The following is a 27,660-nucleotide window of genomic DNA, read 5'->3' on the forward strand; positions in this document are numbered from 1 at the left end:
AAAAAGAAAAAAGAAAAAGAAGAAAAGAAAACCAACCATTCAACACATTTTTTATATAACTAACTGGACTTCCTCGCATCTCCCTTACCCTGCATTCTTTATAATAAAGATATCAGCAAATTATTACCTTGTTTCGTACTTTTCAAATACTATACCTCTAAATTTAACATACTTTTCATCAGTTACTTATATCTTAAATTAAACATAGTATTACCTTAGATTTTGACCTTTTCTTACTTAAAATATAATTTCCTGTTTCCCAAATTTAATTGCTGAAGCTATAGTTTCCGAATCGTGTAAATTTTTAACATTCATACAACTTATATTGTTTTTGTAAATAGTCCTTAAATTTTTTCCAGTCCTCTTCCGTTGTTTCTTCTCCCAAATCTCGGATTCTGCCAGTCATTTCAGCCAGTTCCATATAGTCCATCAATTGCGTCTGCCACTCTTCCAGTGTGGGCAAATCTTGTGTCTTCCAATATTTTGCGATAAGTATTCTTGCTGCTGTAGTTGCATACATAAAGAAAGTTCTATCCTTCTTTAACACTTTCTGGCCAACAATGCCCAAGAGGAAGGCCTCTGGTTTCTTGGGAAAGGTATACTTAAATACCTTTTTTAACTCATTATAGATCATTTCCCAGAAGGTCTTCACTTTTGGACAAGTCCACCAGAGGTGAAAGAATGTCCCTTCAGCCTCCTTACATTTCCAACATTTATTATCAGACAGGTGATATATTTTTGCAAGCTTGACTGGGGTCATGTACCACCTATAAATCATTTTCATAATATTTTCCTTCAAGGCTTTACATGCCGTGAATTTCATTCCGGTGGTCCATAACCTTTCCCAGTCCTCAAACATGATGTTATACCCAATATCCTGAGCCCATTTTATCATGGCTGATTTGACTGTCTCATCCTGAGTGATTTTCTCTTCAACCTGCCCTCCATCCTCTTGCAGAAAACTCTTTGCCTGCCCTGCCCGTATCTCGTTTTTGCTTTTTAATTCCACACACGCACCCTTCGGACTTCGTGGCAATCGGGCGCGCGGGTGCGTTTCCTAAGAGAGTGAGGACCCCCGCCTCCTCCCCACCTGCTCCCTCGCCAGCCAGCCAGCCGCGCGCCCTAGCCGGAGAGCCCCGGCCATCCCCGTCGCGCAATCGGCTGGATCTCCCTTCAGCAGGCCGTGCTCACAACTCGGCCCAGGGACCCCCAGCAGCGGATCTCCGGCTCAGCTGAAGAATCCGGCAACAAGCCCCCTCCTCCCCAATCGCTCCGCCGAAATACGCTCCAAAACCCCCCAGATAGGCCACCGGCCGCCAAGTCTAGTGGCGCCCTGAGCGAGGGTCTCTCCCCAACACCGCCACCTCGAACTGCGTTCTCCTGGCTACCCGAGCGAACCAGCGGCAGGACCCCGGTATGGGCCCCCCCAATATTTTTTATAAGTCGGCGCCCCTGATGTCTTGCTGTTAATGGTGAATTACATAAGATCTGCTATTACATTATGTAATTGCCACTAAGCCATTCTTACGCATTTTGAATCATTATACCATCTTCTCTAAAGCTGAGTTGGCATATTAGAAGAACAACAGTTCTGCAAAGCTATTTCTATCCCAGTGAATTCAGAATCCCAAATAATACATCTAGAATAAATTGCCGTTGCAGCTTATTCTTAATCCTGAGAATTGTAATTATCCCATGACAACAAAAACAAGAGCTCAAATAAGCTTCTTTAAATATGACCTCAAAAAGGCACAAATTATTGCATATTTTATTTGGAGGCATAAAGCCCTACAATAGATGGACAAAAAAAGTCCTCAAGAGTCCTTCCCTAGATCATGCCAGCCAAACAACTCAGCAGAATAGGATGGGCAGAGACCACCTTAGCTGTGACCCTGCCTTGAAGGCTTTTTCTTACCTGGCCTGGGTGGCTGAGGCCCTGACTGACTCCAGCTACAAAAGTGGAGGCTGCTAAACAGACATTTGGGCTGTTTAGGGGTGTTATTGTTCTTTAGATTAAACCAGATCAGGTGGCTGTATTCACCCCTTAATTCAATCTGAGACCAAAGCATGGTTTTCTGTCTTTCCTACTTTTAAATATAGAAATACAGGATAGAAATGATTTAAAGTAAATACCAAATAATGAATCACGCCAAAGGATTCATACAGCAATGTTACAACGGCTAAGTACAATGGGAAAGCCAGACTTGAGGAAAACTAGTCTAGTATTTGGTCCATGTCTATAAGGACTCAGCTACATTGGCAAAGAAAAAAACGCTTTATATGTATTATATATGCATTATAACACTGTGACACCAGATGGTGCAGTGGAGTTCTGTTTTCGCCAACCCGATTTCTCATACAAAGTTTACAACGTGTTTAACTAAAACACTTCTTTGATCCAGCCTAGGTTCAGTATTAGAAAGAATCGTCTTCTGTAATCAAATGCAGCTCACTAAAAGAGGCCTTGACATTAGGCACTTTCGCAATGTTTATTTAGAAAGCAGCAAACTTAAAGCAGTGCCTTAAATGAATGAGGTTGTTTTTAAAAATACAGTGAAAAGTCCTATTGGAAACTGGAGCAGCACATCCTCTTAATTGCAGGTTTCTCATGGTACAGTGTGGGGCAATTATAACAAAAGGTATACTTTAATATCCATTAACATCCTAGAAATGTCCACAGAAAGGATGAAAGCAGGGTTCAACTGTCCCGCAACATAAAATCAGGGTTCTGAATCATTCCTTACATTGATAAAATGTGCACATGTACATCAGTTTGCGTATTAGAAACTGCCCCACTATGAGCCACAGTTGCTCTTCAAACACTCCCAGGTATCTTGAGGATTTGGCAGGGAAGCTGGGTAAGACAGATGATTTAGGGAAGTGCTGGGTGAGATCCCATGGACAGTAATACTAAAAGGAAAGGGAGTTCATGATGGCTGGGAGTTTGTTAAGAGGGAGATAGTAAAAGCACAACGTCAGGCAATACCAATGAGACGGAAACATGGAAGGTGCCTAAAGAAGCCAGGGTGGCTATCTAAAGAACTTTTAACTGAGTTAAGATTAAAAAAGGATGTGTACAAAAAATGGAAAAGGGGGGAAACCACCAAAGAGGAATTCAAACAAATAGCCAGCACATGTAGACACAAAGTCAGAAAAGCTAAAGCACAGAATGAACTCAGGCTTGCTAGAGAGGTTAAAAGCAACAAAAAAAAGGCTTTTATGGGTATGTCTGTAGCAAAAGGAAGAACAAAGAAACAGTGGGGTCACTCAGAGGAGAAGATGGTGAAATGCAAACAGGAGACACAGAAAGGGCTGAACTCCTCAATGCCTTCTTTACCTCAGTCTAAAGAAAACAATGCCCGACCTGAAGAATTTGGAGCATATGATTCAGCAGAGGAAACACAGCCCAGAATAACTAAGGAGATAGTACAAGAATACTTGGCTAGTTTAGATGTATTCAAGTCTCCAGGGCCAGATGAACTGCATCCAAGAGTATTAAAAGAACTGGCAGATGTGATCTCAGAACCACTGGCAGTCATCTTTGAGAATTCCTGGAGAACAGGCGAAGTCCCGGCAGACTGGAGGAGGGCAAATGTTGTCCCTATTTTCAAAAAGGGGAAAAGAGAGGACCCAAATAATTACCGCCCAGTCAGTCTGACATCAATACCAGGGAAGATTCTGGAGCAGATCATTAAGCAAACAGTCTGTGAGCACCTAGAAAGGAATGCTGTGATCACCAATAGTCAGCATGGATTTCTGAAAAATAAGTCATGTCAGACTAACCTGATCTCGTTTTTTGACAGAATTACAAGCCTGGTAGATGACGGGAACGCAGTGGATGTAGCCTACCTTGATTTCAGCAAGGCATTTGACAAGGTGCCCCACGATATTCTTGTAAAGAAGCTGGTAAAATGCGCTCTTGACTATGCTACCACTCAGTGGATTTGTAACTGGCTGACTGACCGAACCCAAAGGGTGCTCATCAATGGTTCCTCTTCATCCTGGAGAAGAGTGACTAGTGGGGTGCCACAGGGTTCTGTCTTGGGCCCGGTCTTATTCAACATCTTTATCAACGACTTGGATGATGGACTCAAGGGCATCCTGATCAAATTTGCAGATGACACCAAACTGGGAGGGGTGGCTAACACCCCAGAGGACAGGATCACACTTCAAAACGACCTTGACAGATTAGAGAACTGGGCCAAAACAAACAAGATGAACTTTAACAGGGAGAAATGTAAAGTATTGCACTTGGGCAAAAAAAATGAGAGGCACATATACAAGATGGGTGACACCTGGCTTGAGAGCAGTACATGTGAAAAGGATCTAAGAGTCTTGGTTGACCACAAACTTGACATGAGCCAACAGTGTGACGCAGCAGCTAAAAAAGCCAATGCAATTCTGGGCTGCATCAATAGGAGTATAGCATCTAGATCAAGGGAAGTAATAGTGCCACTGTATTCTGCTCTGATCAGACCTCACCTGGAGTACTGTGTCCAGTTCTGGGCCCCACAGTTCAAGAAGGACACTGACAAACTGGAACGTGTCCAGAGGAGGGCAACCAAAATGGTCAATGGCCTGGAAACGATGCCTTATGAGGAACGGCTAAGGGAGCTGGGCATGTTTAGCCTGGAGAAGAGGAGGTTAAGGGGTGGTATGATAGCCATGTTCAAATATATAAAAGGATGTCATACAGAGGAGGGAGAAAGGTTGTTTTCTGCTGCTCCAGAGAAGCGGACACGGAGCAATGGATCCAAACTACAAGAAAGAAGATTCCACCAAAACATTAGGAGGAACTTTCTGACAGTAAGAGCTGTTCGACAGTGGAATTTGCTGCCAAGGAGTGTGGTGGAGTCTCCTTCTTTGGAGGTCTTTAAGCAGAGGCTTGACAACCATATGTCAGGAGTGCTCTGATGGTGTTTCCTGCTTGGCAGGGGGTTGGACTCAATGGCCCTTGTGGTCTATTCCAACTCTATGATTCTATGATTCTATGTGTCACTATCACCAGTGTATTATTTCTCTCCAATTTCCTTCTTACGTCAAATCCACAAAATGGGCAGGGAAGGGAAAAGCAAATATTGGGAGCTGCAGACAACTTCTTACACTCCCCAGGAGAACGATCAAGATTTTAAAACCAAGAGTGAACTTCTATCAATTGCCAGGTATATGAAAGCATTAGCAATCCAGAGCTGCATATACAAAATAATGCCCTTACCTTCTGTCTTAACTGATTTTTAAAACTATCAATCCTTTGGTTATCTACTCATGATCTATTTATTATGTGCTTTACTGAGAAGTATTCTTTGAAAGGTGCAAAAAATATGTCCATTTATTCTTCTTTGACAAACATACAAGTGGTATCAATAGGATGGTCAAAGGGCAATTAATTCATATTACTTTATATGTTCATACCCAGAAGAATTGCCTTGGACAAAACAGAACTTTGCTCTCAGTTACAGAAATTCATTCATTGTACTATAAATAACTTGAGCATTGTTGCTAAACCAAAATGTGATCTATTACTGGAGAGACATGAAAATATACTGCTTGTATTTACATAAGGAACAGTGCCTAATGAAAAACAAGAATAGTAAAATGTGGCCTAAACATATGAATGCGTGCTTCAATCACAACCTTTCTTTAAAAATCTACTTAGACTGCATAGTGTGTAGGAAATTTGACTATTCCTCCTTACAATGAATTATAGTGCTTACTTTCAATAGAAAAATCTTATAATTCTGTTTTAATTCATGTCAGTATTATACCTTTATACAAGAATGCCAACTAGATCGTGAAGCAAACTTCGTATCACATGCACATACATATACATACACACACAATTTGAAGGAAGAATGAATTTGAGGAAATATACAAGTAGATTGTGAGATTAACTATACAATTAGATTAAAGATCGCTGTGTTCAGATGGTACAATCCTGCAGGAGTCCTATTTGGATTGGGTGGTCAAATCAAACTCCTGCACCTAGCAGGATTGAACCCTCTTGCTTTGGGGTGGGGAGAGACACAGCATTTGCTACCCCCACCATCTGAAAGGCTGTTCCTAGACAGTTAAACCACGTATTAAGTTTTCAGAGGCGGAATTCAAGTTTTCAGAATTTCTTTCTAATGCCTTGCTCCACACCTTAAACCAAGTAGGTACAGTCTTCAACACAGATTATTCTTAACAGTCAAGCCATTATGTGTGCAATCTTAGTGCTCTTTCACTCAGCTGCAGTTTCTCATTTTATAATTTCTAAAATTTTGGCCCAGATCCCATTAACGATTTTCTGTTTGCAGCAGCCTTTTAATGTTTTAGAATAGAACAAGCATCTTTTTTTTTCTCCTTGAAACTATTCTCATTCGAGATGGGGAAAACATTAGCCAGAAAATATGTGCAATACATGTTCAGAAGCAGAACCAATAGCTTAAACCGAACTGTCATTTTTAAAAAACCCTGCAAAAAAAGCTTACATTCAAACATGATGAAACAGACACCGTGAAATGCACCATACAGTCAAACTTCCAGTACAGCTAGAATGCCTTTCTGATATAAAAGCTCAGAGCTGTATCAGGATCTCTCTCGCAGCTTTCCAAGCAGTTCCCTCCTTCCTACATCTCAAGGGGCTTCCCCACTTATTGAAAATTGAGAAACGTTGTCTTTTCTTTTACCCTTTGCACTTTCAAGATGTTTATAATCTCACTCATAGCCTTCAAAATCCTTTAGGGGCAAGAACTGTTATGAGAACAATTAGAACAAACAAACAGAGCAAATTGGTGGCTAAACAATGTGTGTGGAAGTGTATGAGTAAGGTCTCATTTTGCCCTTGTCGCTACAGAGAAGCACTTAGGCTTGCTGAAGCTCCCAGGCGTAACTACTTGCAACAACTATAGCCCTTCCCTTCATTTTGCTCATTCAGTGAAGGAAGCTGCAGACAAAATCAGGAATTCCAACACCTCTCAAAGGCAAGTATAACAATACCGTAAAGTTAGGCACAGCAGGGAACCTGAATGGCATCAGTAAAGGTGCAAGTGTTGCGAGCAACTCTCTATCAAACTGGGGGTGAAAGGTGAGTGAAAAGTCTCCTCACACAATGTTGGAGAACCACCCATAGGGATGAAATATGCCATCCCAAATCAGACCATTGGTTCACCTAGCTCAGTACTGTTCACACCAACCGGCAGTGACTCTCCAGGGTTTCAGGCAGCTGCTTTTCCCAGTTCTACCTGGAGATGTCAAGGACCGAACCTGGAACCCTTCACAAGCTAAGCATGTGCTCTACTGTCCTCCTCGTATTTAGATATTGCCAACTTCATGTTGACAAAGTGTTTGCTATTGAAAACCTCAAGTCCCATGACTTGATGGATGTGGACACTGAGGAACTGCAGCATGAGTTCAAACAGTGCTCAGAGCCCCCAGTGACACAATGGCTTGGTGCATCTTGGTGCATCTTGCTGTTAACCAGAAGGGTGGTGGTTTGAGCCAAACCAGGGGTTGTTGTGGACTCTGCAGGGGGTTGGACTAGATGGCTCTTGGGGTCTCTTCCAACTCTACAATTCTATGATTATATGAACTGTTGGAATTGAGCTGATTTTTATAAGCACGGTACATCATCTCCATCTATTTTTAGTGATCGCAGGATTGTTGTCCTCATATGAATGAAGTATATATATGTGGCCTTTCATAACTTGAGTTCAGCTTGTGACGTCTGAGAAGGTGTATGTCATCTCCCTTCACTGTACGATGCACAGTAGTTTAGTGCACAAGGCAGTGTTTGCAACAGATCTGTATGGTTTCGTTTTTATACCTTTGTTATTTGTTGAGGACCTCATGCAATGTTAAACAAATCATCTGGAGACAGCTTTCTAAGACCTTCTTAATGAAATTCAGTGGTTCCTTACTAGCAACAGAGAAGGAGTCTGTTTTAATTGTATTTATACATGGTATTTGGTGGTTTCAACCTGATCAACCTTTGCTTTCTTCAGTCTACTTCTTCCATTAAGCACTGGCTTATATCTTAGCCTTTTTCTTAGTTAATTTCTCTTCCCTCCCCAACAAAAAAGCAAACAATATGCAAAATTATATGCAAAGATACGGTTAATACATGTGATAAATTCAAACTCCACATGGCACTGTAGTCTGCTGAATAGTTTTATACTATAGATAACACAACTTTTTTACACAGTGATATGCATTGCTGTATGTACTGGTTTATGTGCTGATTAAATTAGGAAACTTGAGAATGTATATGTATGTAATATGATAGGGGGTTAGCAGGGGAGGTGCTTCCCTTTGGGTGGGTCTCCCTCATGGATCTTGGCAATCTGATGTCTGCACAAAAGCTCAGCTGGATAGGGTTGCTGCTGGGCCACAGCACCCCAGGTTGCCTATGGGGCTCATCCGATTGGCCTGTGCTAGTGGACCTGGCAACTGGGCAGGACTGGAACATCAGCCAACTGGAGTGCTGCCCAACGACAGGATCCCTGCTCTATGCCACACTATTCTTACTGCTCCAAAACCAAAATAAAGTTGTTCCTTGAGTGGATTATTGCTTCTAGACCCTGCACCCTGAGTGCACTAAATTCCACTCAGCTCCTTATTCCTTATGCTTTTTAGAAAAATCATACCATCAGTGAACGATACTCCGGTTTTGCTCATGGTTAAGAATTCTCAAAATGGATAGATTGAACCACCACTGAGCTGTGCAGAAATCATTTTGTAATGGTGAAAGCCTTTGCCAAACTTTCAAACAATTTTGTTGCTGCTGTACCACTTGGGTATTTATGCTGATTTGTCTGCTTATTTGCATTGGATGTCATATTTTAAATATACATTCTTATTTATTCAGTATGTTGGTGTTCATTTTAATGCACACATCTAGGTTTATCACCACCACATATTTTTCTTTGTGACTTTTAGGGAATGGCCCTCCTTCTTTTGAATGTCGGTGTTTGCAAGCTGCATGTAATAACCAACACAGGAAAATGAAGTTGTTTTTATACTCCATTAATGTTCCAAATTTATAATGCACTTATTTTTAATGGACTGAAAAGTTTAGCTTTACTGTTGCAACATTTTATTTTGAAAGGAATGATTCAGTTGCAGCTCTAATTTAGAAATTATAGATAAACATATATCCTCACCTCCAAGGCAGCCAACAAAGGAAAGCAGGAACATCTGTTTCCATAGTAACAACATCTTCAGCTGCCAAAAGTTAGAAGTTCTTGTCCAGCCTCAAATGAACAGTACACTTAAGTCTTCCACACAGAACCTTTAATCTGTTAAAACAACATGAATACACAAATAATTTAATTATAGGATTCACCACATGAAAAGCATGTTATCTGTCACATGAACTTTTTAATGGAAGGAAGATTGATGCTCCCTCATGGCCATAAAAAATTATTCACTCTTCAATTCAGGCACGGTAAAAAAACTATACTTAGAATTAGCGAATTACACACTGTGCCAGCTAGCAATCAAGTAATCTTCTTTCTTTGGGAGTGCTGTTCTTGCTGTGGTTTCAATAAGCAGTGTTGGTGTGTTCCAAAATCTACTTTATCTTGCCAGTGTCAAAGGACCACCTGAGAGGAGTCTCATCTTAAATGTGGGAAATGGTAGACATAGAGGTTATTCCAGGCAGTTCCAACTGGACCCAGAAGGAGTTCAAACAAGACCCAAAGGTGCATGCAGAAGGTATCAGGTTCAATCCCTGGAATCTCCAGGTTGGTCTGGGAAGGCCCCCTGCCTGAAAGACTGGTAAGCCTCTACCAGTGAATGTAGGCAATAACTGAGCTAGATGGATTAATGTCTCTAATTTAGAATAAGGTTATTTCCTATGATCCTAACATAATATTATATTAATTACTATATCTGCACTGGAATTCCAGTGACCTGGATAGCATCTCTGACTACAAAAGGAAAATAATCTAGATGTGTATGCAAATTCATTCTCAAATTTAGAAAAATAAATAAATGAATAATTGCCGTAAAGCAATACTCTCAAGCACAGCAATGGTTCAGTCAAACAAATACCAGAATTTTAAAGTGCACACAGTAATCCCATCAACAGACCTACTCAAGCTTTCTTAAACCTTAGACCGAACTCCACAGAGAAATCACATGCTTTACAACTACAGCTCCTTCACAGATAATAGCCACAGCTCTTTCACCCACAGGCACATGGTAGATTTCCTCAACGTTCATATGTATTTGTGGGTTTTCATCAGCTTGATTTGCTTCTTCTTTCCTCTCCTCAGACATTTTGAAATGCACCTCACCTTCGCTCGCTCCATCCAGCCCCTAACAGATGAAAGCATCTTTCCTATTTCTCCACCAGCAGGAACCATCAATGGTATTACTAAATTCTGCCTGGTGACACAATCTGGATATACAATAAAGAGCATATGAAAGGCAGCCAGGAAACAAGTCTTCCTCCTGGTACTTATGCAGCTCAGCATTATAAGAATTACCGTATCTTCATTTGGAGATCAAAACAGGCTTTCTTTAAAAAACAACCCAAAAACTAATGTTGCCATGTTAGCCCAACAGATCTCCATGAACCTTAATGCCTGGCTACAGTACAGGGGTGGAAATATGCCATTTCCTTTATATTTCATACCTGAGGCTAGTTTAAATGATTAGGTTTATTCAAAGAAACAACTATGTTAAAAACCAGTTGTGTTAGCCAAATTGCAGTGTTCTGTAAGAACTGGCTAATGTGCCTAATATATTTGACACTTCCATGACTTTCGTTGCATTACAAAAAATACCAATATGAGATTTTTTAAATATGTATGTATGTATTGGATGTCTGTGGGCTGAAGAGAAATAAATTTGTGGACTGTTAAGTCCCAACAGTTCTCACCGCCTTTTACATCTTTTAATCCACTACAAACTGATGCTTTCATGCACTGGAAATCTCAACAGTCATATAAACTTCTCAGTGAAAGTCATTAAACAAAGGGGAAAGCCACATCCAGGGAAAATGCAGAGAGCATTGTTAGTTTTAATTGTACTCAAATGTCGGGTTTAAAAGGGGTGCATGTGGAAATTTGCTAAGGCTTTAAGGCAGCACTCCCCTGTTGCAGAATTCTTGCATCTTATCTTAGAAAAAGAGCCACAATGTGAATTTGAGTTGGAGTATTAATAATCTTGCCATTTAAACTCAGTCAGGTACAGTACTTTTGCGGGGGGTTTTTTTTTAAAAAAGGCAAAGCTTGTATTGCTGTTCCATTTGTATAACTGAGTCTGCTCTATAATACCTTAGAGGGAAACAAAAATTTCATCATTATTCAATTACTCCTTGAAGAAACAGGAGTATTATCACCATGACACAGAGGTCACAAGTGCACGAAGAGATTATATTACAAAAGTAATGAAAAATTATGTTTCCAATTATATTCTGGCATGATTATTCAGCTCGTGAAAATATAGGTGTTTGCCTCAGACTATTCAATGATACTGTTTGAGGTCTCTGAACTTTTCAAAGTGAAATATATTTCATATATTCTATAAAGCAGATTACCAGCTTTTAAAATGCAGAAAATAAATGTCTTGGGATTCTCCCCAAGCATTTATCTCAGCATCAAATTGTACAGCAATTACACAATATATACTAGGACATTTCCTAAAATTTACATGGGTTGCAATCTTTAACCAATATCTGAACTCTTTCAGATGCTTTGAAATACACTGTCATCCACAGTCTCACCCAAAAAACTGAAATTATTTTATATATTTATTTCTAAAATTAATGTCCTGAATGCTAGCTGATAGCAGCTTACAAAAGTCATTAATACATACATACATACATACATACATACATACGGTAAAATAACCAAATTATTGACACACAATCAGGATTACACATTAGGTTGGACATAGACATTAAAACTGATCTTTAGAATTGTACCCAAACTCTAAAACTACAGAAGTATGGATTTTTCTTTCTGCGTCTCACTTCATTCTAAGGCAACTCTCTTCGTCTGCCAACACTCTAAAACTACAGCTGATGGCAAATATGCATAGATGGTCGATAAGTTTTCATTCATTCATTTATTTAATAAAATTTATACACCCCTTGATTGCAACCCCCCCTCAAAGCAGTTTACAAAAGATAAAACAGCAAAATCAATAAAAAATTACAACCATACAGGAAAACATGCTAAAGTTATGCTACTAAAACAGATTCTCAACTTTCTAAGCATCTGGGTAGGCTTGTCTAAACAGGAATGTTTTTAGCAGGTGACGGATAGGAGTACAGTGAAGGCATCTGCTTGATCTCAACAGGCAGAGAGTTCTAAAGTGCAGGTGCTGCCACACTAAATGACTGAGTTCTTACAAAAGTGGAACGGGTATAATGTGGCATCTATAGAACTGCCAATTCTGCTGTTCTAAGCAGTTGAGTGATTTTACTTTCTTGGGCTCCATGATCACTGCAGGTGGTGACAGCAGTCACAAAATTAAAAGACGCCTGCTTCTTGGGAGAAAAGTGACAACAAACCTAGACAACATCTTAAAAAGCAGAGACATGACCTTGCCGACAAAGGTCCGTATAGCTACAGCTATGGTTTTCCCAGTAGTGATGTATGGCAGTGAGAGCTGGACCATAAAGAAGGCTCATCGCCGAAGAATTGATGCTTTTGAATTATGGTGCTGGAGGAGACTTTTGAGAGTCCCATGGACTGCAAGAAGATCAAACCTATCTAGTCTTAAGGAAATCAGCCCTGAGTGCTCACTGGAAGGACAGATCCTGAAGCTGAGACTCCAATACTTTGGCCACCTCGTGAGAAGAGAAGACTCCCTGGAAAAGACCCAGATGTTGGGAAATATTGAGGGCACAAGGAGAAGGGGACGACAGAGGATGAGATGGTTGGACAGTGTTCTTGAAGCTACCAGCATGAGTTTGACCAAACTGCGGGAGGCAGTGGAAGACAGAAGTGCCTGGTGTGCTCTGGTCCATGGGGTCATGAAGTTGTCAGCATCGCCCTAGAGCCAGTGCGCCAACTGGACTCATGTACCTCAGCCCCGACTGGGCTAGGCAAGCTGGAAAGCACCGCCAGAGACCTCCTTCTCACAGGAACAGGTCACAGTGCTGTGGACTCACAGCTCAGAGCTGAGAGCACCGGATTCACTGTCTCAATAATACAGTCATTGCGCAGCAGAGTTTTGCAGAGTCTTGCAGAGTATAAACCACTCGGAGAGCAGCTCTGTAGAATATCTTCCTTTTATTCTGTAACTACAACTATGATACAAAACTATATACAGAGCTGAGTATTCTAAGCATAAATCAATGCTACACTGAGAGTCTGCAGCTGCACTTAGCAGCAATCTTATCTCTAGAATCTCTAACACTCTCGCTTTCTCCGATACACTGACTGACTGTCTCTCACTCACACACACACTCACACACAAAAGACCCTGATGTTGGGAAATATTGAGGGCACAAGGAGAAGGGGACGACAGAGGATGAGATGGTTGGACAGTGTTCTTGAAGCTACCAGCATGAGTTTGACCAAACTGCGGGAGGCAGTGGAAGACAGAAGTGCCTGGCGTGCTCTGGTCCATAGGGTCATGAAGTATCGGACATGACTAAATGACTAAACAACAACAAGCAGTTGAGTGGGCACATTTAGGGCAAGGCAATCTCAAGGGTAAATTTGTAGGTTCATTAGGACTTAAATAACAAAACAAACAAACAAACTGGAAAATGATTTGGAATTATGGAAAACTGAACTTAGGAAAACTAGACTTAAGAGTGGGGGGGGGGAGAAACTGTGAAAAAACAATAGCTTCAGATACAGAGCAAAACCGACAAAGTCTTTAAGAAGACCCCCATAACCTGAGGTACCACTGTACTAATAATGCCTCCATCCCATCCATTTATCAATCTTCAAGCAGTCCATTGCCAAGTCCAAACACTGATTCAGCACTAGCATAGCTTCACCTGACTCGGAGAATGAAGAGAATAGAGTTCAGCGTCATCAGCATACTGATGGTACCCGTTCTACAAACCCTCAAGTGAACTCACTCAAAAGCTTCAGTGAGATCAGCAGAGAGGAACCTCAAACCCTGCTGGCAACCAGAACTCTCCCCATGTCACGAACCTAACCTCAAGTATCATAGCCTGGCTGAGGTATGTCCTTGAACTCTGATTACGCCTCTTTCTGGATGGAGGACAGAGTAGGGTATGTGAGTGTGTGTAGTCTACAAAGCTAAAGTATGCATTCATTGTTCCACCCACTTTTGCTTCTGGCCCCACCCACCACTGGCATGTGGCTGAAAAAGGTTCCTTAGCCTGAAAGAAATGTTAGAAAGCAAAGGAGTTAAAACAGAACCTAGATGGATGCCATCGTATGGGTAGAATGGAGTTAAGCAGAACCCATCACTGGTATGTTCTTTAACCAACTCTGCAAACCCACAATATCTTTATGCCTTCTTCCGCCTAGAAACAGATCTTTCTGCAAATCACAATGCAAACCTCCCCTGTCTTGATATCTTGATCTTGACAAGAAGTGAGGTTTTTTTTTATCGGTTCCACTAAAAAATACAAACAATTCTAACATATTACACATGTAATATTATATGCATATACACTCTTAAATGAGCAGCACAGAAATAGATACATATGTAAATACTTATTTTTGCGCATCATCTTGCATATTGATTGCATATAAGGAATTACGATGCACACAAAGAAACATGACGCATGAGTGGTTCGGACATAAGGAGGCACTCAGTGCAACAGATGGCCTGATGCAGGCAAAGCTTGACTGGTTCAAAACTGCCAGATTCTGTGTAGAAATCCATTCAAAACAAATTCATCCTCTGCCCACAATCCACAGAGATAGCCCAGTAGGATACCATGGTCAATGGTATCAAAACTGCAGAGACACGCTTCTCCGTCTTTGTCCAGACATATGTCATTCATGAGGGCAACCAAGGCTGTTTCATTGCCAAACCCAAGCCCAAACCTACCGTAATTTGAAAAGAGTCTGGACTAAATCATCTGTTTTCACCAAGAACGCCCCAAACTGGACGACCACCACCCTATCATGCTGTTGGTACGGGACAGGTTAATTCAAGTGTCACTCTAAAAATAAAAGCAAATACATTTAAACATGTAGCTCAGTTGGTAGAGCATGAGACTCTTAATCTCAGGGGTGTGGGTGAGCTCCAAGTTGGGCAAAATATTCCTGCATTGTAGGGGGGTGGACTAGATGACCCACGTGTTCCCTTTCAATTCTACAACTCCATTAATCTATGCTATGGAAATGCCCCAGGCCAAAAACACCACCACCCTATAAATTTGTTTAGTCTTATTGATGCAGCCTGGAATCCACAGGAACTCTTCACTGTTGAAGGTTTCTGTTTTGTCCAGACATGTTATTACAGAACTGTCAAGACAAAACCTCTTCAATCCTCCATGGGACTTATCCTATAACATTATTGTCCAGCTATTATTCTGGCACTGTCCTTGAGGGAGAACATTATCTATCTTTTTTTCTTTCTTTTTACAAATAGTAGTAGTGGCAGAACTGAGGTTTACATGTTACTTCTGGGTACTTTTGCCCATAGAGACCCAGAGTTCAATATGCTTGGAGAAATCTCTCTTGTGCTCCCATCCTCTTTCCTAATCCATCTTCCTTCTCTCCTAATGCCTGTTTGAGCAGACAGCATTGCAATTTCTTTTGAAATTGGTATTTTCAATAGCTAGATGACATCTGCACTCTGACATATATATTTTAGACATGGCCATTGTTTAAATAACTATTTTAAAGGAGCCAGGAGCTTTTAACACAATGGATGATGCAGCCCATTTTAAAGTTAACAAGAAAAAAAAGTATACACATTTAAAGTGCAATCCCTAACCATGTCTACTCAGAAGTCCTATTGAACGGGGGGGGGGGGGGGAGTTCAAAAAACAACCACCAGGATTAACAAAGGACTGGAGCAACCCATCAGTGAAGGATATAATAGAATGTATGTGCAATGTGGAGAAACTAGAAAAAGAGAGAATTTATTATGCCTCTCTTTTAATGTGAGAAACAATGAAGCCAAGTGGTAGAAGACTATTGATAGACAAGAGGAAGTACTTATTTATACAGTTCATAATGTGAGTCTTTACAAGATGAGATGATTTTATAAGGGGGGGTAGACAAATTCATGGATAATACGGCTGAAGAAGGGTATTATATCCATATCCTTCCTGTGAGAATCCTATAGGCATCAGGCTGGCCATCATGGGAAATATGATGCTTTACAGGACAGGCATTTGGTCTAACCTAACAGGTCTTTTGGCACACGCTTGGCGCTGTGGGTTAAACCACAGAGCCTAGGACTTGCCGATCAGAAGGTCGGCGGTTCAAATCCCCATGACGGGGTGAGCTCCCATTGCTCGGTCACAAGTCTTGCAAATGTCCAGTTTGGAAGGGTATGGTAATAATTGTCACCAATATCTAATCAATGTATTTGTGGGCAGGATGTGCTGTTAACATTTTAAAGTTTTGTGGGCTTGTTTGCAAGGCTGAAGACACACAGATCTGGACCCATAAGCCCCCACTTCCCGCTCCTTGTTCTCTTGTGACAACAAACTTCTTTAGGAGCAAAGGAAGCTGCCCTATAACAAGTCAGGCGATTGGTCCATGTAGCTTGATACCGCTGATTGGCAGTGGCTCTCCAGGGGTTTCAGGCAGAAGTCTCCCAAAGTTCTACCAAGAGATGCTACCTCTTCAACCTGGGACCTTTTGCATGCACTCCTACTGAGCTACAGATCCTCCTGTTTCAAAGAGAAGCCAAGTATGCAGAATTTTGGATGGCTGGCTCTTGCAAAAATCACAGGCACTTCTTCCTTGCTTTATTTTTATTTTTAAAGGAAGTCTAAAAATACAACAGACTAGATATTATTAAAAACAACAACAATCTGCCTGAAGCATAGGGAAAACCCTACAGCTGAGTTGGAAGCACTACAGGGACATATTTTCAGCCTTTGTCTTAATTAGAGGTGCAATCTGAAATGGAATTATCTTCACTGTGAAGCCTCTGACAGACTTGCTTTGTCTTCATCTCTAAAAGGTTATTGTCATAATTAAGTCTGGATTATGAAACCCAAATTACTGATTCCACGCTGAAAGTCAAAATCCACAATTACCAGTGAAATCGTGCTCATGTAATTACCAATTACACTATCTTGGTAAATTGTTTCATTTCACTCACAACAACAGGTATTTCTGCACCATCCTGCTAATCACCAAGACATAAAAATGCCTTTTCTTATCTTGAGAATCCCAGCTACTTGAGACTCTTTTACTGTTTAAATAACTGTTAATGCTAAATTAATTTGTACTCACATAACGGCTTGATTTTAATCATCTATACTATTTTCTGTTTATAGAGACGTTCATGACTTGTTTTATGATTACATGCTAAAACGATCCACAAGCTCTCCCATTTACACATATATTTCCAAGACATCTGCAGCATCATTTCATTTTTATTTCCCTTTCATTTCAGCCACTAAATGAACTCTTCCTCAAAATTACTGGTGACTTCCTTGAACGTTAATATGCTTGCTTTTGCCCAAGATTTTATAAAACCATAATATGCCTATCATTCCATATACAGCAGAAATTTAAATGTTGTTACATTTACCAGTCACCCCAGTGATAATTTTTTACTTTTAGGTTGTTGTTGTCGTTTGGTATTTTAGAACAAAACTAACTGCAGTGCAAAAAGTTTGTAAAGTTTATGTTGCTTCACTCTCTTTACCATAAATACCAAGTTGTTTCATTACACTCATAGCCCTCCACTACATATTATTGTTGAACTTCAAAATGATTATTAGATTTTTAGATGTCTGTGGCTTTCATTTTTTTAAAAAAGTACAGGGTGGGATTCAATAAAATTTTACTCAAAGTAGGTGAATTGACATTAATGAGCACGGCTAAGTCCCATTTATTTCAAGGGTATACTCTAAGTAAAACACAGTTGAATACCACCCAAAGTTGTGAGTTATCATGATGAAAGCACATCATGATAGTATTCCATGAATGCTCAGAAACAAGACAGCAAGATTTGCAAATAAGGCCTGTGGTTTGAGGACTGTGCCTTTATACATATTTTAGGTCTATGGAGGAGCTAGTTGCAAGCCACTTTATTAGGCAAATAAGTACTGTGTGTTCCTTGGGTTCAGTCCTGTAGTGTTGTGTTAACTGTCTTGGAGGATCTTGTTAAATATTGAGGATCTTGTTTAAGATGGAAAGGCGTACAAGTATTTTAATTAAGAAATACTTCCCCATAATTCCCACCATATGGGATTTGGCATACCAATTTTAGACTGTGAATAAGCTTTTATGTATTTATTAAAAACATGTGTCTCCCACCTCAAAAGAGGCACTGAAGATGGCCTATTTCATTTATATACAAACATCAAAAAAGAACCAATACAGTGGTGCCTCGCAAGACGAAATTAATCCGTTCCGCGAGCCTCTTCGTCTAGCGGTTTTTTCGTCTTGCGAAGCAACCCTATTAGCGGCTTAGCGGATTAGCGCTATTAGCGGTTTAGCGGCTATTAAAGGCTTAGCGGCTATTAAAGGCTTAGCGGCTATTAAAGGCTTAGCGGATTAGCGGCTAAAAGGCTATTAGCGGCTTAGAAAAAGGGGGGGAAGCGAAAAAAAATCGGAACACTTGTAAGACGTTTTCGTCTTGCAAAGCAAGCCCATAGGGAAAATCGTCTTGCGAAGCAGCTCAAAAACAGAAAACCCTTTCATCTAGCGGGTTTTCCGTCTTGCAAGGCATTCGTCTTGCGGGGCACCACTGTATTGTTCTTTAGTTTATACAAACAACAAACTTACAAGAACCAACAAGTAGGAACCAGGTGATAAACTACAAGAAACTAACAGAAAGAGAAGACCAGGCAAAAAGATCCAAATCTGGCCAAATACTATCTGAACAACAGGCCAAACACCTACCAGAGCCAAAAAGTTTGAAGTTTGTCATGCAAGATACACCGGCTGAAATTCCATCTTCTACTTATCTTTTGCAATTCCCTCCTATAAAAGAGATTCATGACCTGGAGCATGGAAGGCAGATTAAGAGTATATGGGTAAAAACTGCAGAAGAAGGAAACAGCAGTGACTTTATTGTGGGTGTCTGCTATAGACCTCCAAGAAACACAGAAGATTTTGATTATGTTTTTCCTAGAGCAGATTACCAAACATTCAGAGAGAGATATAGCAGTCCTGGGAGGCTTCAGCTACCCCCATATCTGCTGGAACTCAAACTCTGCCAAGATTGCATGGTCCAACAAATTCCTCCATTGCCTTGCTAACAATTTCATTTCCCAGAAGGTGGAAGAAGCAACAAGGGGGTCATTAATACGACCAAATCTGCAAAGTAAATGGAAATACATATTGAAAAGTAGTGCTGCTTTTCTGTGCTTTTAAAGCACATAATCTGCAATGGTATCATACAATTAACAGATCTTCTGGGAAATGGACCTTATAAAAGTGTTCTCCTGTTGTCCAAGTTCACTTCGACTAGAACAGCAATGTTTTCTTTTCTTTGCGTAAACCCATTATGAGAAAAGTTGAGAATGCCTTGTAAATTAATAGTTGTAAATTAATTCTATATCAATCCTATCTGGCCGCTATTCGCTGCCACTTTGTCTCTCTGTTTGGTGGCTACGGCAACATTTATATCTGCTTATGGCTTAATTCTCTTTCCTAGAGTGATTCCAGAGAATCGGGGATCACTTGTGAAATGATAACATCACAATTAACCAATTAGATTTGTGTATACAAATCTAATTGTGTATACAACATCAATGAGGGGAAAGAAGTCAATGATAATGAAGGCAATGCTTTCTGCTGGATGAACCAGCTAATTAGATCATCAATTGCTCTCTGCACCTTCATCCAGATTGCTGCAAAATCCTGTGGATTACTTAAAAAGTGGGGGAGAGTGCTTTTCCTTGTGAAAATTGTTATGAAAAGCAACCCATATTTTGGCCTAGCCCTAAAATTGCACCGACCTTTGAACCCTGGAGGCAAATATAATAAGAAAATAAGATAAATGTGTTACAGTAAAATGCTTATCTGTAAACAGTGCTAATATGCAAGTGTTGTATCCTGCTAAATTAAACACAGAAATATCACCAGTCACTTACGAAAAACAGGCTGGTTTTGAGAAATACTGCATGCGGTATATGATGAAGGGCCAATGCTAATTGCATGCTAGGCAAAACAATGTCAGTGCCAGAAGAAACAGAGAAAGGACAAAGAAAGGAAGAGAATGCCAGGCACTTTGGCTCCTTGGAGGTCTCATTAGATCTTTGCACTTCATCTGTGCAACAGTATTGCTTACTAGAAAGCAGCCTTCGCAGGTAGAAGTTGCTGAGCTGCCTGTGGCTGATCCTATCCCAGGAGGAAACTCTGCAGTACACAGGGAACCTCAATTAAGCTGAACAGTAAAGAAAAAGGAAGAAAAGAAATAGTAATAGAATATAGCCCTTAAAAAAATTGTACTTGTTTGGGGGGTGTAATGAATATAGGGGTTGCTTGTGCGTAAGTTGCCACCACTCCTGGCTATGTTGCCTTGTTAAACCTTTTCTGTCTGGACAGCCCTTCACTTCGTGGCTGCCTCAGTCACTAGCAGAATCCGTCAGTGGGTGTTTCTTAAACCTTTTCCAGCATAGAAGCTGTTTGACGCCAAGTCTCCTCCTACTCTCCCTGCGCGGAAGTCTTCTCCGCAGAGAGGGTGTGGGTAGTGGAGGACCCGTGCTCTCCCCGCTGGTGTCCGGCGAGGAGTCCTGGAGCCCTCTCGCCGATTCCCCCATCTGCCCCCCTTTACCCCTGGTGTTGTGCTGATTTCCTTCCCCAGCTGATGAGCTGCCTCTCTCCCTGCTGGGTCCCTCTCCAGCATCACTTGGGAGCCTTCCCTCCGCCTCTGGCTCCGATGTCAGTTCCCTGACAGGGGGAAATTTTTTTAATAAGGTTTGGTTATCATTTCAGAAAGATTAAGAATCATTTATTCTAACTTGGTATTCTAACTACTAAATCAGGGACTACTTTCCAGTCCTATGACTTTATCAGTTACCTATTGCCAATATGTTTGTTCCTCCCAATAGATATAATTCAGAATACTTCGGTGCCATTATAAACTGCCCTAGGCATCTATATGATACAAACAACATTAGATCGGTAGGCCTGCTCTAGAAAAAAACAGAATATTGGCTGTGCTTCTAGAAAGGCTACTAACGGCACATTGATCATTTTCAAATATAGTACATATATATTTCCTCTGAATGTCCTTATTTGCCAAGTAAGAGTAGTGATCATTCAGCTAGATAATGTGAGCAATAGTTTCTATATCATACTTTCCCACATTATTGCAGTTTTTCAAATTAATAAAATAACGTGTGATTTTAACTTGATTACTTGATTATGTCAAGACGGCGAGGGAACAGGCTGTCCTCTGGTGAAGATCAAGTGACACCATTACATATAGAGGATTCCCCCAAATCCAGAGACCACATAGGGCAATCCCAATGCTTGATATTACATATCTTGGGTGATATTATTCCCGGACTTCAGTTACTGAATACCATACTCCTTATTTAGGCTATCAGTAAACCGCCCTGTGATCCTCAGGTGAAGGGAAGTATATAAATTTAATAAATGATAATAAAAATAATATCTACCCCACTGGGATTCTCGTTTTCTTAAAACATCTTGCTCATACCGCATGAAGAATCCTACTGATATTCATTATATAGAAGTTCATTCATTGCCCTTCCCTCCGCACTTTTGCAAACCTACTTCCCCACTGAGTGATTCTTTTCATTGAAAAAGAGTATTTGGTATTTGGAACAGTGATTCTTTTTTATACACCAACCTGGCTTCATGGGGTTAGCTAAAGCAATTTGTCAAGAGCTCATTCTTCTTCGTGATTTTAAAAGAAACTATATTATCCATAATATATGGATAATAATGTTCTGCATTTTCTCAATGTGATTTCCCAAAAGGAATTTGGTCTTCTCTACCCATAAGTGACAAATCTCATTGTACTAAACACACATACCAAAAAAAATCATACAAGCCTGAATTGCAAGTGAGGCACTATTCAAAGGACTATTCCATTTTTAACTTCACAGTATGAAAATCAAAGGTGAGTTTATTCAAAATTCAAAAAAATGTGCAAGGGTTGTTCCTTCACCAGAACATTAATTTGAGCTCTTGCCTCTCAACTCCGTCAACTTCATTTCATCCCACAATGCCAAAAAATTAAACAGAAACTCCATGGGGTAGGAGTGTGTCATTTTTGTTCATACTATAAAGCACAATACATGTTCAGCCAATCAAGTAGAAAGGAGATTTATTTTTACCATTTTTGTATTTTAAACATATAGTCAAGGGCCATATAGTTTTCTCTCTGAATTTTTTTTAGCAAGAGCATTTTTGCCAGCATTTTTTGAAAACTTAAAAAAATATTTTAAGCATTCAAGAGAACTGCCTGATTGCTTTTAAAAACATATACAACAGTCCATATTGTGCAAACATTATAAAACGCATAAACATCTATAGAAACATAAGACCACATCAGTAAAGCATAAGGAAAATGTGGTTGCTTCAATGCCAAATCACAACTTGGGCTGTGTGTCTTCTCTCTTTCTCATAATAAGCTTCTAATTGTCTATATCATGGGTAGCCAATCCTTCTACCATCCTTAGGTGGCATCTTCCAAAGTCCAAACAGTGATAGGGAACCTGTGGATATCCAGATATTACTAGAATGATACTTTCATTATCCCTGACCCTGACTACTGGCTGTGTTCATGGGAGCCGATCTTCCCTAACACTGGTCTATATAAAAGGCAAAAAGATGCACAAAATAACAGCAGGTGTGTTTGTGTTTGTGAATTAGTCAATGACTGAAGCCACAAAGTGTTAATCTTAGCTGGCGAGGCCGTCATCAGCACACACACATTAGCGACTGGAAGTCTCCATCACTACTGTACACTTTATTTGCAGCATCTTTATAAAAGGAAAAAGGAAAAAAAGAATTGTATATATATATTTGGTTTCTGCAAAAATACAGTGCTGCTTTAGTTCTTCATTGTATTACAAACGGTACCCGTTCCTCAGCAGCACAAACACAAGATGTGCACAAGAAGCCAGTGTGGTGTAGCGGTTAAGAGCGGTAGACTCGTAATCTGGTGAACGGGGTTCGCGTCTCCACTCCTCCACATGCAGCTGCTGGGTGACCTTGGGCCAGTCACACTTCTCTGAAGTCTCTCAGCCTCACTCACCTCACAGAGTGTTTGTTGTGGGGGAGGAAGGGAAAGGAGAATGTTAGCCGCTTTGAGACTCCTTAGGGTAGTGATAAAGCGGGATATCAAATCCAAACTCTTCTTCTTCTTCTTGTGAAGATTTATTTGCAATTGCTTCTAACTTCTATGATTACAAAAAGGAGAGGGGAGGGAAAGATGCACATCACTATTCTTTGCCTGTCCATGAGTTACTTGCCAAAAACCAGAGTGTGTGGATAAAATCCATAGAATCAAATCTATGGTATAATGTAAAAAGATTAAATCCTTCCCCAGCCCCGAGGAGTGGGGTGGGGAATTACACACTTTTTCACTCAATGTAATTACATAAGATTACATGGAATATTAAATATGAGAGCTATGTGGAATGACCCAAATCTAAAGTGAAATATCAGAAACTTTATTGTACTTTATAATGCACTTCTTGTTTTAATTTTGCAGTCTCTGGCTTTTGGCTTACCCTAATCAGCACATTTTGTGGTTGTAAAGATTTTATTAATTTCAGGCTGATTGAGTTAAATAATGAAAAGTAACTTTTTAATGTAATTGCTTAAAATTGAGACCAAATTTTATGTTTAAATTAGCAATGTTTGAGAAAACTAGCAACCCTCATAGTTTAGTCTACCAAGGTAACACTTTGCCAAGGCCAAAAATTCTGTTGAGCTATGCCAACCCCTAAACATGAACTCATCTGCTGAGAATATTGGGTGGGTAGCATTTCTGAAAATATAGCTGAAATTAATTTTGTGATAACTTTTAAATCAATGCAAGGGTAGATGTTGTTTTGGCTTGCAAGAAACCAAGAGCTAAAATTGAAAACATAGAAACATACAACATATAAGCAATCTTCAGCTTATTAGACTAAGTTTGAAGATTCCACAATCTATTTCTTGACATAAATTACATTAGGGTAAAGGCCTCTTTCAGACAACAATCATCAATAAATACAATCAGATCTAGAACAAGCCTTATACCCTCATACTCCCTCCTCATATATCATCTGACTTTGTGGGAGGAGGGGATCATAGTTTCCAATAACACCCATACTGTCTGTGATATTATGGTTTACCTACTGCTTACAAACCAGGATCTTGTAAGGAAGAGGTGCCAGGGAAAGGCCAAGGAATGTATGAGAAGATGACAAGTCAAGGTTCATCTATTGAGATTATTACATCTGAACTGGGGCAGAGGTTGCTAAGGAACAGAGTTTACACTCCCCCCCCCTTAAAATTCAAAGGAAGAAGCACTACAACTGGGGTAAGGCAACAAAGGGGTAATGTTAATCAAAACATGGGCTTCTGAATTGTGCCTGTAAACACTTTCTGAAAATATAAGAGAACCCAGTCATAATATTTCAAAGCTCAACTCAATCAAAAGAGCTCCCGTCCGCCATACCAGGCAACCAACCGAAAGTCCACTGGGCTTGTCCACTCTTCTGCTTGTCCCATGTCTACAAAGCACGGGTCTAAGTGGGTTTCCCCTTGCCCCACTCCTTTCCCAGGGAAAACCCGCTCTTTGGTGCTAAATTGACACAAACGTCAATCCAGAGAAAAATTGAATTGCTGTTTGCTCCAACTGAGCGCTAAAGAGTTGCTTTCCCTTGGGGAAAGCAGTGGGGGGAAGGGAAGAGTGGATAAGCCCTTGATTTTGCTCCTGGTCAATAGCCCACTGGTCTTTTGTGGCTACTAACATTAGATTACTTGTACCTACAATTAAGAGTTTGTCAGACACCTAAGGAATCTTCATTCCCCTGATTTACTGTTTAAACTTCAGAAAACAAAACACTAAATAGCGGGTTGGGCAGAGAGACAGGACATGTACTGCTCTATAGATGGTGCCAGACAAAGACATGTTTGACAAGATCGCAGATTTTTCATTTTTGTTATGCAAGAGCTGGCTATTATGTGAAATGCTCATTTTGTCCCTTCTTAATGTAGCTGTTGGCTAACTCAAAAGTATTAAGTGGCAGCTGATGGCCTGGGGAAAATTAGAGATTTCAGCTACACATTTCTTTTTAAAATGGTGCAGCTAAGACAAAAAGGCTCTGATGATTTATAAAACCACAGGAAATGCTGCACAATATAAGGCTCATCTTCACAAAATTAGCCATGCGGTGCGACAAAATCGCTACATTTCTGCACAACAAGGAAACAAAGGACACATTAAGACAACAATGATGTGTTATTCAGCATAGTCTTATTGCATCAAATCTTGATATGGAAAAGCCAGAGATGATAAATCACCAGTAAGCACAGTTGACAGATGACCACACACATATAGCAGTTGCCCTTGGCAAGCAGCAATCTCACATTACTAATAACCAACCTAAAATTTGTTGCTAGGGGTGGGGCAGTAATTCTCAGGTTGGCTTTGCCAGCTGACTGAATCCTAAAATACTTGCAATCTCAAACAAGTGGCCCTGCTTTGTGCATGAAAAACACCGTTATCACCATCAAGGGGGGAAATAATGTGCTTACCTTTTTGTAACACGGGGGTGCTAAGTGGTATAAATTGCAGAATCAGACAAGAGAATACCTGCCTTTGCAGAAAAGCTGCAGGGAATTGGAATGACCCCTAAACACCAAAAATCATGGTAGAAAAAGGCTTTCATGTGGTGGCTCAGTGGCAGAGTGTATGTTTTGTATGCATAAGTTTCAACCTCCTGAAAACACAGCCATTCAGTGTAGACAGTAATGGGCTAGATGAGCCAGTGGTCTGATTTGCTGCTTCCAATGTAATATGCAACACGCAGATTACAACATGGATCCACAGAATACGGAAATATTTGAGGGGAAGGAAAACGAAACTCATTTCGGGCCAGCCAAATGCGTCTGAGGACTCTGTCAAATCCTAGCTTCATGGGAAGTAGAGGGTTTTCAGTGAACTTGGGTGTAAGAGAAGGAATCACAAACCATCATAAACATGTTATCAGAACAACCAACAGAAGGTACAAACAAACACGCTCATTCAAAGTAGCCTATCTTCTTTACGAAAAGTAACTTCTCCTTATTCATGGGTTAAAAAAAATAAAGCACCAGGAGCCTCTCTTTTAACCAGTACATCAATTTTCAGACCATTCTTTCATTTAGTCACCAATATGGATTTATCTTTTAATTGTAGAAGTATTAACAAAGCAAATGTTCTCAAGCACACTGCTGGTTAACTGTGTGGGAATCTAAGAGCAGAGACTGTAAAGTATTGGCTGCTGATAATGAAAAATAATAATCAAGAAGTATAATAGCTTTAGACTTAAGTGCATCCATACATTAACCTTCTTATAAGGCATTTATAATGGATCTGCTAGTACAAGCACAAAGAATGAAACAAATATCTCCTGCTGCATCAGTACAACTTTTACTTTTCAATGTCTATGTTCCTTCTCCTTTTACAACTTCAACATGGGGAAGAGAGCAAGAAGGCACTGGCATTCATGCAGTGCAATCCTATGCATGGTTACCTTTGAAATGACCTGAGCTGTAAAAATTGGCCCTTACAGAACAATTCAAATCCCAGTGCTTTTTCCTGATACTTTCCTTATCACAGAAAGTCCCAAATTTTTAGTGGAAGTTGGTTTGTTGCACAAAAACGTGGCATCAGCTGTAATTGTGAAACCTGAATTTGCCAGTATGCAATCCCACCCCCCAAAAAACCAGAAACAGGGCTCATCCACACCTTCAAAACTACTAAAAAATAAAATTCTAAAACATAATTCAGCACAGAGTTAACCAAGATTAAAACTAGTAAACTGGAGCCAGAGCTGCCCTCTGAATGGAAGAGATTTTGCCTACTTAGGGCAAAGTCCTAGCATGAGAAAGAGAACCAAACTCCAGCTATGTGCCTCTCCTAGCGGCTCATATTTTGCAATCATATACTTAATTTTATTCATTTAAAGCATTTTAACCAGTTTTTTTTCCCAACCAACCTCCTTTGACTTTACTTCCCTTCAGTCCCGCTCTGAAGCCTAAGGTCTGCTAGCACCAGCTATTCCACAGACATCTGCAAAAGTATTTTGTGATGTCTCAAGACATGTGTTTGCCCACAGCACACCATGACTTCAAGGTTCTTCCACTGATATATCTCTGGATCCAACCCATTTATTTCAGTTGACTTAAACACACTTGATGATCTGTTGCTAACAAAGAAAACAAACGAATGTTGAAAATACACAAGTGGAAAAAGAGGTGTCTATATTCTTGTAAATAAAAGCCTTGAACATCCAAGCCTACAGAGGTGACAGAGCAACAGATAAAATGGAGCCCTGCTTGACCCCTTGCCATTCAGCATGCATTCAAGTACTTTATCAAGCTTTTACTGGAAATGGTAGGCCTCTACCCTCCA

General features: G+C 40.2%; 1 protein-coding gene across 1 annotated transcript in view; it reads right to left on the reverse strand.

The window, feature by feature from the left end:
* CNTN3 (contactin 3) overlaps window positions 1-27,660 on the reverse strand; it is a 174,859-nt gene that overhangs the window by 127,435 nt on the left and 19,764 nt on the right. The window contains exon 2 of the mRNA XM_081184048.1: window positions 9,141-9,275. Coding sequence (XP_081040174.1) covers window positions 9,141-9,195 — 55 coding nt within the window. The 5' untranslated portion in view covers window positions 9,196-9,275. The remainder of the gene's footprint in view (window positions 1-9,140; window positions 9,276-27,660) is intronic.

Source organism: Podarcis bocagei (genome assembly GCF_964188305.1).
Source record: "Podarcis bocagei genome assembly, chromosome: 2".
Taxonomy (NCBI): Eukaryota; Metazoa; Chordata; class Lepidosauria; order Squamata; family Lacertidae; genus Podarcis; species Podarcis bocagei.